Raw genomic sequence first — 16,976 nt, 5'->3', positions numbered from 1 at the left:
GGAGTAAGGTGAAAGAAAAATAAAGAACAGAGTAACAGTGCTTACTTGAAGACAGTGAAGCTTTAGAAGAAGCTCTTAAAAGAGCTGTTGGTTTTCATACAAAGGTATACACTAGGTTTAGGTAACACTAACAGGGAAAGGTGGTGTGTAAGAACAGGAGCTGTTGGACAAAGGAAAACAAAACAAAATCAGTTAACTCTCTTGCAGCAAGGCTTGCTGGATTAGTCATATTATACATGCACAACTGCAACAAAATAAAATAGGTCATTGTGATGCTGTTATTGCACAATGCATATTCAGCATGTAAACTGCATGAATGAACAGTTGATCAGAATTCATAGAAATGAGTGACATATATAGTTTAGCCTATAGAATAATTCTCCAATTACTGCAAGTTTATGACAATTTTAAGCAGGACTGCATAACAGAACAGAAAGTACACTGGACGCAGAGAAAGGATGTAACGTTAACAAGTGCGCATAACATATCAGCAAGCAGGGGGGTTTACAAATGTTTTGCTGGGCAAATAACTAAATGTAATTCTATATAAGATTTCGATTACAGGGCAAAACATAAAAAAACAAAAACAAAAAAAAACCCTGTGACAATTCATTCACTGACGCGCTTTATAAACAGCGCTAAAACCGGCAGTGCATATTAGGCTAACGTTACTATTTTATTTAAACAGAACACAATAATACTATTATTACTATTATTCAATTTTTTTATTTTTAAAATTGTTATATTTTCAAAAAAAATTCACAGTCCACACATGCAAATATGACGTTAGCTAGACGCTAGCTAAGTTACATCAGGATTTCTTAAATGACCGCGCTCGAAGAAAAAAATATGGTTTAAATTATGACCCAACCGGGCCGTGACCGGCAGGTTCTTAGGTTGCGTCCAGGCGCTGACCTGTCTGTGGCCTAATATGGTGATGTCATATTGCTAAAGTTACAATAAAGACCTAATATCAACACAAAAATCATAAGCTTACCTTGTGCGGGAATTTTTGGAGAAATAGCTTCTATTTGGTCCGTAGGGAGTTATTGGCATTGAGAAAATGATCGCCCCTGCTGGTACTCTATTGGTAACTTCACCTTCATGCATGCGTGTAATTTTCACGCCTAGAGGAGGCAAAGCGTGACAATTACACGCATCCTCGAGTGGACCAGTGTGTCTTCTACACGCTTTGGCGTGATACCGGGTTGCATGTTTATATGTAGGAATCCTATAACATTTAGGGGTAGGTTTTAAGAAATATTTTTTTTCAATGGGGTAATTAACATTCATGCACACACAACTAACTAAAACAGTTCCTAGTTCCCGCGGTGCGAACATGCCAAAAAGTGGGTAGTTCCACAATTAGTTCGGGTACTATGAAAAGGTTCCTGCGGTGCGAAAGGGCCTTATATGTATATTTGCATGCCAGGGTTTCAGGACACATCCCAGTGTTTAAAGTCTGAGTTTCATCCCATGAACAGTTCAAGTTGGAAGGCAGACATCCAGTTAAATGTGACTATAGATAGATCTATGTTTGCTAATTTGTTATTGGCAATCGGATGGAGTATATCATCTGTACCTTCAGCCATATCACCCTGCAGCCCAAGACCGGTTGCCAGAGGTGGAAAGTAACGAATTACATTTACTCGCGTTACTGTAATTGAGTAGCTTTTTTGTGTACTTCTATTTTTTAAAGTAATTTTTAAAATCTGTAATTTTACTTTTACTTAAGTATATTTAGTTTAAAGTATTGTACTTCGCTACATTTTAAAACACATTAATTACTGAGTAAAAAAATTAATAAAAATCACTCCCTGGAAACTACTGCAGTAAATAATGGGCAAGAGAACAAACTGGCGCTAAAATCAGAAGAAAGATGCAGATGGACAAGACAGGCGTTATGGTGCAGACCCAGCTGAAAACCAAACCGCGTCGTATTCGGCTGAAGTTGAACTCGAACCCCTGGTCATATTTAAGCTCTATTATGCACTGTAAACTGTGTTTGCCTAGGGAGACCAAACTAGCAGCTTATAAAATCTCGACATCAACCCTTCATGTAGAGGAAAGGTAAATAAGTTACTTGCATCGTTGCATTGGTGGTTAAAATGAAGCTTTGACAGTTTAGCAAAAGGTTTTGCACAAATTAGCCAAAAAGACAGTGGTGCAAGGGTGTGCGATATATTGTCTGTGATGATATCGTAATTGTTGTTTTAACGAAGTGCGATTTGACATTATCAGTATTTTGCCAAAAACCAAACAAAACTCTCCTACAGTGCTGTGAAGTCTAGTAGATTAGACTAGTGCGAGTGCACATTTAGACTGTGTTCTTTCACTGCGTGATTCAGTCTGTTAAAATGCATTTAAAATGATCACAAAATTGAAGATATAAGGGCAGAAAATGTATACATTTATATAATTTCATATAGTAAATCAATATCACACGAAGAGTGCTGCTTTTTCTCCAAAAATCAGCATGATTACATATAGATTTTTTACAATAGGTCAAAAAACAAGAAGTTAATTAAGAGACTTGTGTTTTAGACACCATATTGCCTGTTTTTGCTCTATTTCGACAACAAAAATAATCCCAAACACAGCCTTTCGCATCTCTGAGCAATGACAGTGTTTCGTTCCTGACTGAATCAACTGTTTAAATGATTCGGTTCAATCGCAATGACTCACTTATTAACAGTGACTTGGTGACACCTACTGGCGGTATTAATGTCACATTTAAAGTATATTTTGATTTTTTTTTTTTTTTTTGTTATATATAATTTCAAATGAGTATTCAACATTTTATGTCTTACATATCAAAACATTATTTATGCATTTGTAACTGCAGGTTAAATGCATTCATGTCCTGCATTAAACAGTGTGTAAATACTTATATGCCACTTCAGATGAAGCTTCTGTGTTTCCTCTGCATTGCAAAGATGAATTTTGTTGATATAGATTTATTTTGCCTGGTAACAGCCCAAATGTCTTATTATTCTAACCCAGATAGCAAAATTGCTGTGGCCCAGATCCGGCCCACACTTGACACTTTCATCTGGCCCACATACCGCGTGGAATGATGGCACTTGGGCGGTCCGCTCCTGTTTGCCAGATTTGGGCCACAATTAAGCCATAGCAATGCCGCATGTCCGCCATAAAAAAAACAAATGAAGCAGAACTGGCCCACATCTGGCCCAGACACCAAAATTGCTGTGGCCCAGATCCGGCCCACACTTGACACTTTCATCTGGCCCACATACCGCGTGGAATGATGGCACTTGGGCGGTCCGCTCCTGTTTGCCAGATTTGGGCCACAATTAAGCCATAGCAATGCCGCATGTCCGCCATAAAAAAAACAAATGAAGCAGAACTGGCCCACATCTGGCCCAGACACCAAAATTGCTGTGGCCCAGATCCGGCCCACACTTGACACTTTCATCTGGCCCACAGTTTACAGTTCAAAGGGTATGTGGGCCAGATGAAAGTGTCAAGTGTGGGCCGGATCTGGGCCACAGCAGATGAACATTATGGCACTTAAGGCAGTCCACTCCTGTTTGCCAGATTTGAGCCACAATTAAGCCATAGCAATGCCACATGTAACCCAACAACAAACCAAATAAACCACACCTGGCCTCAGTTGATTTTTATACAAACCCTGGTCTTTCCCAACATTCCTCATGCAGCATGGAATGGTGGCACTTTTGCAATGCACTCCTGTTTGCCAGATCTGGTCCACAAGTAGGCCAGTTGTTCAGCCACATGTTAGCCAAGAATTACATAAATAAACCATAACTGTGTGTTTTTGTGTGTGCATGCTGTGCCATATCATTGACACTAAGAGATATAAACTAAAGGGAAATGTAAAAATGCCCCCTTTTTATGTTAAGAGAAGTTACAACAGATGATTTAAACACATTTCTGAAATCATTTGCATTATTTATTAATATTGTCAAAGAACAACCAAGTGCAAGTTTCCATTTTCAAAACTGGAAAGCAATCTAAAAAAAAAAATAGTAATAATGAACAAACACAAAATATGTGCATATAAAGCATCTTAGAACTAAACAAAAACAAAACATGTTTCCAGTTGGTCATCCAAAAACAAAAACAAAAACAGACAACAGAAGTAAACACACTAGAAAACATTGGCAAATGGAGCCATCCAAAATTAAAGAATTTGACCTCCTTGACTGGGCCCATCTGTGTCATCATGGCAATCTTGCAAGCCTTTATTGGATACACACACACAAAAAAAAAAACACTGTTGACTCAGTAACAGAATGCTGATTTTACAATAGTGTTTTAATAGCAATAGCACATTAATACTGAATGGGGAAAAATGGACTGGAACTACCAGTGCATTAAACAGTTTGGTAACTCTAAGGCCTTAATTGTTAACATTAATTAATGTATTAACTAGTATTAACTAACATGAACTGCATTATTTAAGCTTTTTTAATGTTACAGTCATTCACTGTTTGTTCATGTTAGTTCACAGTGCATTAACTAATGTTAACAAATACAACTTTTGATTTGAATAATGCATTAGGGAGCGTCACAATTAGAGATCGACCGATATATCGATTTACCGATATTTAGCCATTTTTCCATAATCGGATATCGGTTTTGTAATATCGGATTCACCAATAAGCGCCGAGGGAGATGAGACAACAACAACGGCGTGCAGGTACTTGATTTGCTGTAGTTAGTAAACTATTTAATATTACAGTCATTAATGCACAAATTAGATGTATTACATAAATGCCTGATATGTAGTTTATGCAACTTGGCTCTATTAGAAATACGATAAATAAGATACTCTGTCAAGCCCTGTCCCTATAAAGATGTAACTTTGCGTGAAATAACACAGCCATGAATTAGCGCATGTTGGAAATAAAAGCAGAATTGAATTCTCTCTCTGTGGTCTATTAGTCTCGTGAAGTCGAGTCATGTAGATAATCCGTCAAGTCCTCTCCCAATAAAGACGTAACTTTGCATGAATTAAATAATACAGCCATGAATGATTGCATGTTGGAAATAAAAACATTGAATTTAATTCTCTCTCTGTTGTCTATATGCTCATCATTAGTCTTGTGAAGCCGCTTCATATTGCAGTTCACTCAGCTGGTTGATGCTCAAAAATTGCTCAGCACGGCCACTGCATGTAACTTTTAACAAGATTCACTTTTTTGAAGCACCCTAAATTGTATTAACACTTACTATATAACCATTATTTTGTTTATAAACATCTAAATTAATACAACTCTATGGAAATTCTCTGCAATCGATCGCAGTTTGAGTATAGTTCTGTGTAAATGCAAAGATAAACCGCACTGTCAGCAGCATCATTTAGAATGACAAAAAATATAGCATGCCAGTTGAGAAATGCAATAAAATACAATGCTTGTTATATTCCAATATTCCAGAGAATATTATTCAGTGAATTAACATTATCCAGTGAATTACTCTTCACTCTTTAGCCTATTTAACAGCTTATAAACCTACTAAAACTGTAGTTAAAAATGAAGTTGATATGACTCTTGTCCTTTATTTATTTTCTCCATTTGAAAACATTATACATTCTACATTTATTTTGCTTACTGCTAATATTAGTGTTGCTGGTAAAGCTTTTTATAAATAAAATGTTTTTTATTGTTGTAATACGAAGATTAAATTTAACATGACAGGGCTCTAGACTGCGACCAAAATGGTAATTTTTTGCGAGTTAAAATTTGATGTGGTCGCATTTGTACGAGTGCATGATCTGCGCTGCTCCAAAGTGTCTGCTTCATACAGCGCGTGCTGCCAGCAGCAGCACATTGTAGCAGGAGTCAGATCTCACTGATCACGTGAAGAGAGGTGCTTTCAGCGCGAGCGCTTCATGGGTAGAGCCTGGTTTATACTCGCCGTGTCGCGGACGGAGTGCAACGGAGGATTTTGTTTCAAACTAAAGTAAAAGACCTCAGAGTTTGCTAAACATTCTGTAATATACTTGGTCTATAATACAGCATTATGCCATGCCTCATCTTATTCGTGTTTGTTAATAACTGTTATGTAAGCTAGTTTGTCATTGTCAATGTACTGTTTTATTGTTGTTGAGCTTTTTAATTAAGAATAACAATGAATCCATCTTTTGTTTTAGTCTTTAAAAGTGAAAGGTGTATAGATATAAGCAGACAATTATCTGTTCTTGTAGAATGTGACACCAAGATCGCGAATTTGAAAGTGAACGAGAATACTTCTTGTGCGCAAAAAAACAAACAAAAATAACGACTTTATTCCACTATTCATTTTCGGCTGCTTAGTTCTATGTTTAGTTCAAGTAATTTCACATAGTTTAACTGCGCAGCGCATCACACACATGACCAGTGTCGGCCAATAGTGAGCCTGCACGGTAACGTAGAACCCGCAGTTACACTACGTGAACTTGATTGAACCAAGTAGCCGAAAATGAATAGTGGAATAAAGTTGTTGTTTTTGTTTGTTTTTTGCGCATGAAAATTATTCTCATCGCTTGATAAACTTATGGTTGAGTCACTGTTGTCACTTGGACTATTTTAACGATGTTTTCAATACGTTTTCTGGGCGGGCAAGTTTCAATCCCTTAGAAGCCTGGGAGGAGTGATCCAGCTCTCAGATTTCATCATAAATATCTTAATTTGTGTTCCGAAGATGGACGGAAGTCTTACGGGGTTGGAACAACATGAGTAATTACTTACAGAATTTTCATTTTTGGGTGAACTAACCCTTTAACTAATGTTAAAGTTTTACCAATGTTTTAATGTATACCTTGCAGCCAATCAGAATCAAGTATTCAGACAGACCATGCTATACACATATAGCAAAAACACAATGTAACTGACTTACAGGTGTCTTGGGACCTCCTCCGTTTCTCCCTTTCTCTTCTCCCTCCGTCTCGGTCACTTGACAGATGAAGCCATTTTTTAATAAATGTTTCAATTTCTTGATCGGTGGCCGCAGCTGTAAGTCTATTGTTTCTGACAGTTCCTAAAAATATATAACATTGTAAATGCAAGGATGGATTAGACAACTTTTGAAAATCTTAGCAGACAAGCAGTAGCCAAGTGCATACTTTGCCAGTGCCACTGTAAAGAACATTTTGGCCACGGACAAGGACACTCTTTGTTTCCAGATGCCCAAAATGCATAAGTTTAACCTTTTTTTTAGCAAACCAGGGTGACTAGGAACATGGAATTGTATAGCTATGATTTCTTGTTTCAGAGGAGTTTAAATATGAGGAAACACAAAGGCCAAATTCCCTTAATCATCCATCACTAGGGATGTCAACGATTAATCGACGATCGATTAATTTTGCACTAGTATTAAATAAAGATAAACAATAGATAAAAAAAGATAAACAATTAAATAAAGATACACATTATATAGGCCTAGTGCTTTAATTTCAGGAGGGTCAACTAACATTACTGTTCAGGTATGGTCTAAAAATTAATTATAATAAAGTAATCAAATATAAAATAACACTGCATAGTTTATCATAGATAGATTAATGCTTATTAAAGCTGAAGTTATTTATTCAAGAGCTGTGAGTGATTTTCTCTTTGCCTTTTGTTGTGATATTCGCAGTAATGGCACAATCGACAGCATGTTTAATAGAACAACCTCATTTTATTTGATAAAATTTAATATTCTGACTGTTTGAGTTTTGTTAAAATGAACCATTGGTCATCCAGTGTCATGCAATTAGATCATGATAATTACAGATAAAACCAGGCATAGCCCTATAGCACCTAACTATCATGGCAAAATGTAACTTTATGGTTTCTATGGTATTTGTATGAAAAACAGTAGCCTAAATACATTATTAAATACAGTAATTATATTCCATTAGTCCTTTAATACATTGTCTACATTAATAATATAATACAATTCAATATGTATATCCCACATTTCATTGTGAAGTTAATATTACTAGGCTAACGTTACAGTAAATCCATGGTAAATGATGGGAATTTGTAGACGGAAAAGCCTTCTAACTGCCTCGTTGCACACAGTGTTTCTCCTGTTTGTCAGCACTGTTTCATGTGCCTTTAAACTGGTTTAAATCACTGAGACATTGGTGTTCTTCGCTGAATTCAAGCGCTTCTCACTGGATCTCACAGCTGTTTAGTGGTCGTGTGATCAAGACCATTCAGCAAGTAAACACATCTGATCTGATAAACGCTGCGATGCAGTTTGGACTTGAGCCGAGCGGATACATGTTCAGTGTGGCGCGAGGTTCAAATGAGTTTTGTTCCGCTTCTGGCGCATAAACATTATCAAACATTTATCAAACTCTTGATATTGTTTTATTGAGAAAAATTATATTGCGATAATTTTCATTATCGTTTTATCGCCCAGACCTAACTGTAAAGTATACTTATTTTTAGTAAGGGATGCATCAGGAAATACGGATTGCCTGTTGCATCAGTTTCTTATTGTATGAGAGCTCCATGTGTGGAGATGGACAGCTATGTTTGGGATTGTTTCCACAATAAAGCTTTTAGTGATAAACTGCTGGCTGTCATACCCGTGCAAGTATGCATTTAAGTGTTTACTTTTTAATCAACCTTTTTAATAATTACGTAATTTGAGTAAATATGCATCAAGCATGCAAGAAATAGAGAATGGACTTATTAGACTGAAGATGCAATGTACTGTAACACTTACCAGTAATGACATCTTTCAGCTGCAGTTTGTGGAAAGCTGCCATTGATGCCACGCCAGTTAAGTTGTTTGCCAAGGGAGTTGGTAATACAGTGCCCCATAACCCGCCAAACGCTATCCTTAACATCAACTCCTCCAATGAAGCTCAATGCATTAATCTAAAAAAGATCATTTAAAAAACATGGATAAATGTTTTATATAAACACTACTCACAGTTACCTAATTCAGAATAAAATAAAAAAAATACATTATATCACTTCACGCTTAGTTGGCATTTAGAACAAGTCTCTTTGTTGGATACTTGCTTTCTTAACCTGTTATCTACTGTAGGACTGTCACTCTATCACTGATGCAGTTCCATATTCAACTGACAACATGAAGTTGCAGTGTCCTTGAGGTTTAAACACAAGATTTTAAACTATAGTAAAACAAAACAAAAATGCTGCAAGTCTAATACCGCAATGATCCCCAGTTTAAAATATCAATTTTAGTTTTCCATGGTCCAATAAAGTGGAATATTAATATATTGTCTGATTAAAGTTTAGTCAAACTGAATATATGTCAGAGTAGTTTATGCAATATGCTGGTGAGGCAAAGTGTTAGTTACCATTTTTTTTGAGGTCAGCCTCTTCCCTCAGACGTTTTTCCAGAGCCAGCAGGGAGGTAAGATCTTTCAGTGGCAGTAAGTCTCTGTCGATGGGATCCTGCCCATGAGCAGGTTCGCCCATTTTCTGCATGTTCATCAGAATGACTTTGAGTTGATCCATCATCATTTCCTGATTTGTAAGAATTCTATGCAGAAGAGCTAAAAATAAAGACAAACATGTGATTTACGTAATTTTGACAGATAATAAATTGTATTTACCTGTGAAAACAAATCTAGAAAGAGACATGAGTATTTATTTAATAAATCACTTACGAGCAAGACCACTTAAAGTAACTGTTCCTGACTGTTGTGCTTCAGAATTTCCCATAGACCGACTGGGTTTGGGGCTTTTTTCAGCACGCCGGGGCTCAGGACTTGTCACAGAGTGTCTGGGCTCAGGACTTGTCATATGCTTTGGGGTTTCAAGCTTTTGAACCCTTCTCTTTATTGCAGACTCAATTGCAAAGTTTGGTCCTGTTATCTTTGGGGCTGGAGGCAACAATCCTTTTTGTTTGACCAAATCTTCGTCGTCGCTCTCAAAGTGAATGTTTGGTCTTTTCAGGGGGCACAGAAAATAAAATCAAAATTTATTTTAATCAATTTCACAGATCAGTCTCAGTCTAGTCTGGTAGTGTCTCACATTTCTGCTGTTCCTGTTCCTCCCTGCCTGCCCTGTTTCTCGCTTCTGTCACCACTATCTCCTAGTTGCCCAACTGTTTCTCTTAAGGATCGTCAATGCTTTGTGTTCCCCAGCTGTACGCTTTTTTTAAATTTAAGCTTGTATTTAAGGCCAATGTCCAGGGTTTCCCTAAGCATATATAACAAGCATATTACCCCCCAACCAGTCTAAACATTTGCAGAAATGTTAATGCACTAACAAATCTAAGATCAGATTCAATCTCTTTTAGTAGTGACACAATGTCATCATGGTCAGAGTTTGAGGCCGAACATGTAATAATGTTAGTCGAACGATTTGGGAAAATAATCTAAATGTGTTTTTTATTTTTATTTTATTTATTTACTTTTTTTTACTAATAATGCGATTTAATATACTAGATTTTTAAGCTCTTTATCTTCTGTATTATTCAACAAAGACAAGCAATAAATCATTGTATTATGGCTGGGAACTGGGAATCTTTAGTCACCTCATGATCATGATTGAGTCACCTCAAAAAATGTTTTTGATGGAATTACATACTGTATGTATTTATAAGAACTTTTTTTATAAAATAATTACACTTTAAAAAATAAGTTTTACACTTTAAATTACACTTTTAAATTGTAGCTTATATAAACAAATATAGCTTCAAAACATAAACATAAAAGCAAGTAAATATTAAAGAGGAACAAAAACATATTACAAGCAATAAACACCATTTTTTATGCCTACAGCAATAGTAGTAGAATGGCAGTTTAATACTTACAGCCTTTTTCGCTTTTTCTTTGCAATGTCATCCACATCTTCTTCCTCTGCTGTTTGAAGGTCAGTTTGTGTTTCCGCTTGAGGAAGTTTTAGACGAGCAGCTTTGTAGGTTGCTGTAAAGAAATATCATTCGATTTTTTTTCAAACTAGTGAAGCCTATTGGTAAATAATAATATGTGATATGCATACCAGCTTTATATAAAATTCGAACACAATATGCGTCCCACGTGTGTCCAGGTTGCTCCTCACTTCGTATGGCCTTTACTAATTCATCACGTCTGTATTGAGCTGGCCATTGACATATTTCCTTTTCAACCCAAAGTGCTGGTACCACTTCAACTTCTTGGGTTTCTAGAAACTCTACAATGTAAAACATGACCTAGAACAGAAAGAGGCATAAAGTAACTAACATTAAGAGTATGCACTTATAACTTCTGCACTTTTTTAATTTAAACAAATGAACATAATTAGAAGTCATTTTTTTATGATAATCATAATAAGGGCTTTAAAGGGTGAATGATGGTTTAAGTGCACATAAATGTCCTTATTAACACATGTTTCAGAACCAAGTTATTAGAAGTATAAATATGGTATACACACCTACTGAAATAACCCAAGGCAGGCTGGACTCTGTCACTGCTGTCTAAATGCCAATCTGCACATAAATTAATTCAATTTGAAAAAGATTGGACTATCTAAAATTCAGATTTAAAGACTACCAAAACACCACGCTATGAATGACATTTAGGATGGGTCTGCATGAAGAAGTGGAATGACAACAAATCCAACCTCCAAAGGCAACCGGACGCACTTCTGCATATTGGTATCTAATGTTAAGCACATCAGCTTTGGTGACAGATCTGACACAAAACAAATTCCCAAATCTGTGGACTCAATGGGATAATCAAAGAACTTTGCAATGTGTCTATATTCTTTGCAGACAATATATTCCTCACCTTCAAAGACAATTATATTCTGAACCAATAGTATCTTATTGTTCATCTTTATACATCTGTCCCTCTCTGATGTGTTGATGACAACCTCATCTATCGACAGTTCCTTAAATTGGGAGACCGCTCCTGTGAATCCTTCTGGAACAGGTCCATCTGAGTGCAGCATTTTCATTTTTTTGTGAGCTTTCCGGGTTTCCTCATCATTTAAACTTGTTGAATCAAGTTCTGAAATTCTGCGTATAACTTGCTGCAGTGGTGAGCTAGGTTTTCTAACCATTCCTTTAATTTTTTTTAAGTAGTTTTCAAAAGGAAACCCTGAAATTAAATCTAAGTGGCCATGCACCTTCACATCATCACTGAGATGAGTCAGACCATGTATGTTGTACACTAAAAAACAATGACCATAGAGTTCCCCAAAATGCTTAACAAATGATCTAAGTAGTGTGTTTGCAAAGTCATTTAACAGCAAACAATATGTTGGACTTGCCAAGATATATATGCCCACAGACAACAACATAAAATTTTGGTAAACCTCAGTAGTCAGCACATCCCTCAAAACTACTGGACCAGTGTAAAGTAAGAACTGCCTAAGTTCTGTTGCTTTCCATCGTAACCTTTCATCAAGTGCCCTTGGTCTTCTAGCAAATTCAGAGGGTATGTAACTCTTGAGAGCAAGCAGTTTGCCAGAAATGATAGACACTTGCCTGGATGAAATACGGTAACTCAACTTGCCGCGAGTTCCCATCCACAAATCAAGCAGACGACGCACCACGCCTAAGCACACTAAATGCATATAGTCATGTGGAAATCCACTAACCATGGGAACAGATGTTTCACAAAATGGGGAATGTTGTACATGGTGGTCTTCATCCTCTGCATTTGAAAAAGAAACATCGGTTCTTACCCTAGAATTAAGTTCTGGGAATGTCATGCGATTATTAATGTAAATGCCAGACTGTACACATTTATCACAGCCACTGTATCCATTGTGTGACTTAATACCCTTAATAAAAGCCCTCGCAGGAGCATCACAGATTACCGAGCACACAGTCAAGAAGAAGGTCTTTCCATTAACAACAAAACCAGTGCTCAAGGATTTCAACTCACAGACCAGATCCTTCAGATATTCTGACAAGGACTGAGGCTTCGATTTCCCACAGTAAAGAGCAATCAGCACAGGTTTTCTACTGTAAGCCTGGAGCATTCCTAAAATTGGCCAGAACTGTACACCTGAACTTTTAAAAATTGGAAGACCATCCATGTTTAATTGCAATTTGAAGCTGTGATGATTCCGGACAACTGATGTAAGCTTCTGAAATATGTGGCTGAACATTTTCTGTATACCAAAGTAATGGAATGATCCACTCGCCAAGGAAACAACACTATGTTGAGTCTGTGTTTTGAGTAATGTTCTTGCATCTTTTGGCAAAGATGGGTGATGGACTTTCAGTATCGACAAAAGGGCAGACAAAGCAATCAATGAAATGCGAAAATGTGTTGCCCAGTCTCTCAAACATCCCGCTAAACCTTTAGTAATATCAAGGCTATCCTCGTCACTTGCTGATTCACTTTCCCCATCACTTTCTGATCTACAGATTGGTGGCAAAACAAAGCTTGAAGTAACTACTTCATTTTCAACACTATGCTCTTCATTAGTACAATCCATATCCTCATCATTCAAAGATTTCATAAACTGGGTGACTCTTTTAACAGCCCTTTTCCTTAAATTGCTGCGAGTGATATTCCACTTTTCTCTCTCCATGACACAGTAATTACACCTACAATTACATGAAGTACAGTAACCAGGTGCGCTGAAAAAACAAACAAACAAACAAACAAACTTTTTCCTTGATACTTTTTTATTTTGTACCACATGAAATGTATCAGCAGCTTACCTTAATGGGGACAGTGAACTCTAAACCGTAGGCTATTTTATTCCCACCAGCAGTTTTCTGTAGCAAATCACATTGACATGTGTTATTAAGGTGAAAGACATCCTGACTCAAAACATTAAATGAAAAAAGAAAAAAAAAAGCAGGCAAACTAATTTTAAAATTACTATACTAAAAATGTGAAATACATAGAGTAATAATACCTGAACCAACTTGCTCAATAATATCTATTAGGCTATTGTTACTTTGTAATCATCTCATAAAAGCTTGTAAGAAAAAGCATGTAGTAATTTGTGCATTATTGCTAGTTAACGAAAAATGCTGTCACAAAGTAATAAAACTAGTGCAGTTACTGCAGTATTACTGTATGCCCAAAGTATAAACATGAATGAAAAATTACACTATAGGCTATTATATATACATTTTTCATTGTTGTGCCAAAATAAGAGTTAAATACTTTCACCGTGCAGAACTGACTGAAGGTTGGCAAGATCGGAGCAACATGAGCAAATATTGGCGGGCCGTTCAATCGATACTTGTTCATTTCGCATTCGATAACCATAATAGATCTATCTTAAGAGTTAAACTGCCAAAATAATGTTACTTCGAAATTAGAAGTTATTCCATTAACTCACACAACATAGATATAACGAAGCAATCGCTAAGAAAATATAAATGTATCGATCTTACCTTGATTGTTTGCAGTATTCGTCCTCCCTCCAGCTGACAATGCTCTGACCTTTTGCTTTCGAGCGCCTTTTTCGCGCTTTACGGCTACGTTTAAATTTAAAGGGCCGAGTCAGTTTGATTTTTATTTTATTTTCAAAGACAACTTCAAATGCAGTAAATATTTTGTTATAAACAAAATAGAGATCTTATCTCAAATAAATAAGTAAGCTGAAGAAAAAAATGGGACAATTTTTTCATGAATGCAGGGGGCTGAAAAAGTTAATTATCAAAATAATATTTTCTCACAAGAGCTTCTGCTGATTTGTCGTTCATTTAATCGTATTTCATCAATTATAATGTCAGTTAAAATTACATATTTTTTATCTTTAAGAAAGATTATTTATAGCCTCTCAAGTCTCACGCATTGGCCGTGAGACACACGCAGTTCAACCAGTTCACACGCTGTACGCCACACCGTGTATTTCTCACGCTGAGAAGGCAATGCCAACCAAGCTGTCCTGCAAGCTTTATATGTAACGTTGTGTACGAGGCGCAGGCACACAAAGTGAAGTTTCCTGCTGCCAGCGCGTATAGGCAACATTCGTTCGTTACTAGGTAACCAACAACATCGCGTGATGGAGATAGGTTTGGAGATAGGTTTGAACAAAACCAAAACTAGAAACAGGTTTGCTCTGGACGGAACACTGTCATCCATTATGACAGTGAAAATGTCTGGCATCGAGACAGTGCTTCAAGTGGGAGCCCCCTACCCCTGTTATCAAGGCATCAAAATGTGCAACAAACACTTACAACACAAAACACATTTCAGAAGCTGGAGTGTGTACTTGAGCAATTAGTTATATTTTAGTAATTTTTGTATATTTGTAATTTTGAAATATAACATTAAAGAGTATATTTGATGTGATGAATTGCTCTGTCATTTATCAGATTTACCAATTGTTATAATTTTAATTTGTGCTGGTTAATTATGAACAATGGGTAAAATTGGGGGGCAGGGGCGGGGCTCCATTAGGGCTCCTCCCCTAACTGCATGTGATCTCACTCCAAGATTTTGATAAAACTTGAGAACCCTGAATGTAATCAAATTAAATGTTTATTTATTTATTTATTTAAAATGTTTATTTCATTTTAAAATATTACACTTTTTTATATTTTCAATATTTTAATATTTCAATTTGATTATTTTTCAAATATTGTTTCAAATATTACCCTTTGTGGGTCACTTGAGACACATAGGAACAGTGAATCACAACCTTTTTGATGTCTCCTTATAGTCCTATTCTCCACAACAAATCCAGTTATAAAAATAGCCAAATAATAAGAAATATCTTGATTGACTAATTTGTCATAATTTTAACTCATCTTGAGGCCCCATTGGAAGTTTATCCGTCTGCTCTAGAAGTTAGGCCTATATGACACTGCTAGCAAGATAACCAAGGTTTCACCGAGTAGGCTACAACATGTTCCTGGCTCAACATCTTTATTGATCCTGGAACAGCATTCATATCGACCAATTAGAAATTGAAGTTTGAAGTTATGCCAAGTTTAGGCTTTCAACCATGCTTCTAGATCAGTGTTATTATAATTTCCCTCTAATTGTAGGGTTAGGGTGAGTGTTAGGACTATTTTTATGGACAGGAATGATGTTCCAAGATCAACAAAAATATTGATACAGGGACATGTACTTGGCAAAATCATTGTGCCCAAAGCTTTGCACAAACAGCAACTAAAGTATCTTCTTGCACATCCCAAAACCATAAAAAAAAATCTTCATAAGTTTGAACTTGGACACTTGAACTTTTGAGACAATCTACCTACAAAACTTATGTCAGCAATAGCAAATATGTCATAGATATAAGTACATGTAGCCTCACATCCAGCCTAAGGCCATGTGTCCACCAAAGCGTTTTTAGCCAGCCGAAAATGCTAGGCAATCTGCTGAAAACGCCTAGCTGTGGGCGATTGAAAGTGTTTTGGCAGTGCAGCATTTTTGTTGTTGTTTTATTTTTTTATTTTTTTTTGTTGAGACGCTTTATTGCTATACATAATATCTGTAGCAGTTTACTTGTAACTGATTTCGCTGATAATTTGTATAATACTAATAATGTTTATATAGCACGGATGTCATATGGTATAGACACGTATGTTCGGAAACCAGAAATATTATTTTTTCCATCTACTCTGCTATTTGATGTTGTACAGAAAGAATGTTGTGACAGTTGGTCGGTGTGGTATTTTTCCCGCCCCTTCTTCATTGTGATTGGACGGTCTGGTAGAAAGTGACAGTGATGAGCATTTTAACCAAAGTTTAACATTCTTTAACTCTCGCCGATCTATAAAAAGAGTGTTCAGAGCTTTATAGCCAGAAAAATGCATGGCGTTTTAAAAACGTGGCACTCCCATTGAAAACAATTGAATAAACACACCAGTCACGTGAGAAAAACAACAACAACAACAACAAAAAAACGCATTGGTGGACACAACACACAGCCTGCTGTGTCTGCTGCATCTATACCAAAAAATATTGTTAAATTTTTTTTAAGGCAGGTTCAAAGCCTGTCCTTTCTAAGCTAAATTAGCCATTGTCAGAAGTGTTGCATCTAAGCCAGAAATGGACTTACCACGTAGGTTTAAATTTTGGGGGAGCATATTTGGAATGTGGGCCAAGTTAGACTTACACCCTGATTAGC

General features: G+C 36.4%; 1 protein-coding gene and 1 long non-coding RNA gene across 2 annotated transcripts; both read right to left on the bottom strand.

Annotated features, from left to right (window-relative positions):
• Positions 1–4,118: 4,118 nt before the first annotated feature.
• LOC131528244 (uncharacterized) lies at positions 4,119–8,733 on the bottom strand. The gene is made up of 3 exons (XR_009267830.1): positions 8,686–8,733; positions 6,865–7,005; positions 4,119–4,224 (listed from the first exon to the last, which is right to left on the bottom strand). It is a non-coding gene; the product is annotated as an uncharacterized LOC131528244 (long non-coding RNA).
• A 2,047-nt stretch (positions 8,734–10,780) lies between these two features.
• Positions 10,781–14,824, bottom strand: LOC131528979 (uncharacterized). The gene is made up of 5 exons (XM_058758459.1): positions 14,287–14,824; positions 13,600–13,656; positions 11,352–13,515; positions 10,941–11,130; positions 10,781–10,864 (listed from the first exon to the last, which is right to left on the bottom strand). Exon 3 carries the CDS (start codon positions 13,464–13,466, stop codon positions 11,496–11,498), a length of 1,971 nt encoding a protein of 656 aa, XP_058614442.1. The 5' UTR covers positions 13,467–13,515; positions 13,600–13,656; positions 14,287–14,824; the 3' UTR covers positions 10,781–10,864; positions 10,941–11,130; positions 11,352–11,495.
• Positions 14,825–16,976: the final 2,152 nt, after the last annotated feature.

This window comes from Onychostoma macrolepis, chromosome 21 (assembly GCF_012432095.1).
Source record: "Onychostoma macrolepis isolate SWU-2019 chromosome 21, ASM1243209v1, whole genome shotgun sequence".
In the NCBI taxonomy this organism is placed as follows: domain Eukaryota; kingdom Metazoa; phylum Chordata; class Actinopteri; order Cypriniformes; family Cyprinidae; genus Onychostoma; species Onychostoma macrolepis.
This window is presented reverse-complemented; position numbering and strand designations above follow the sequence as displayed.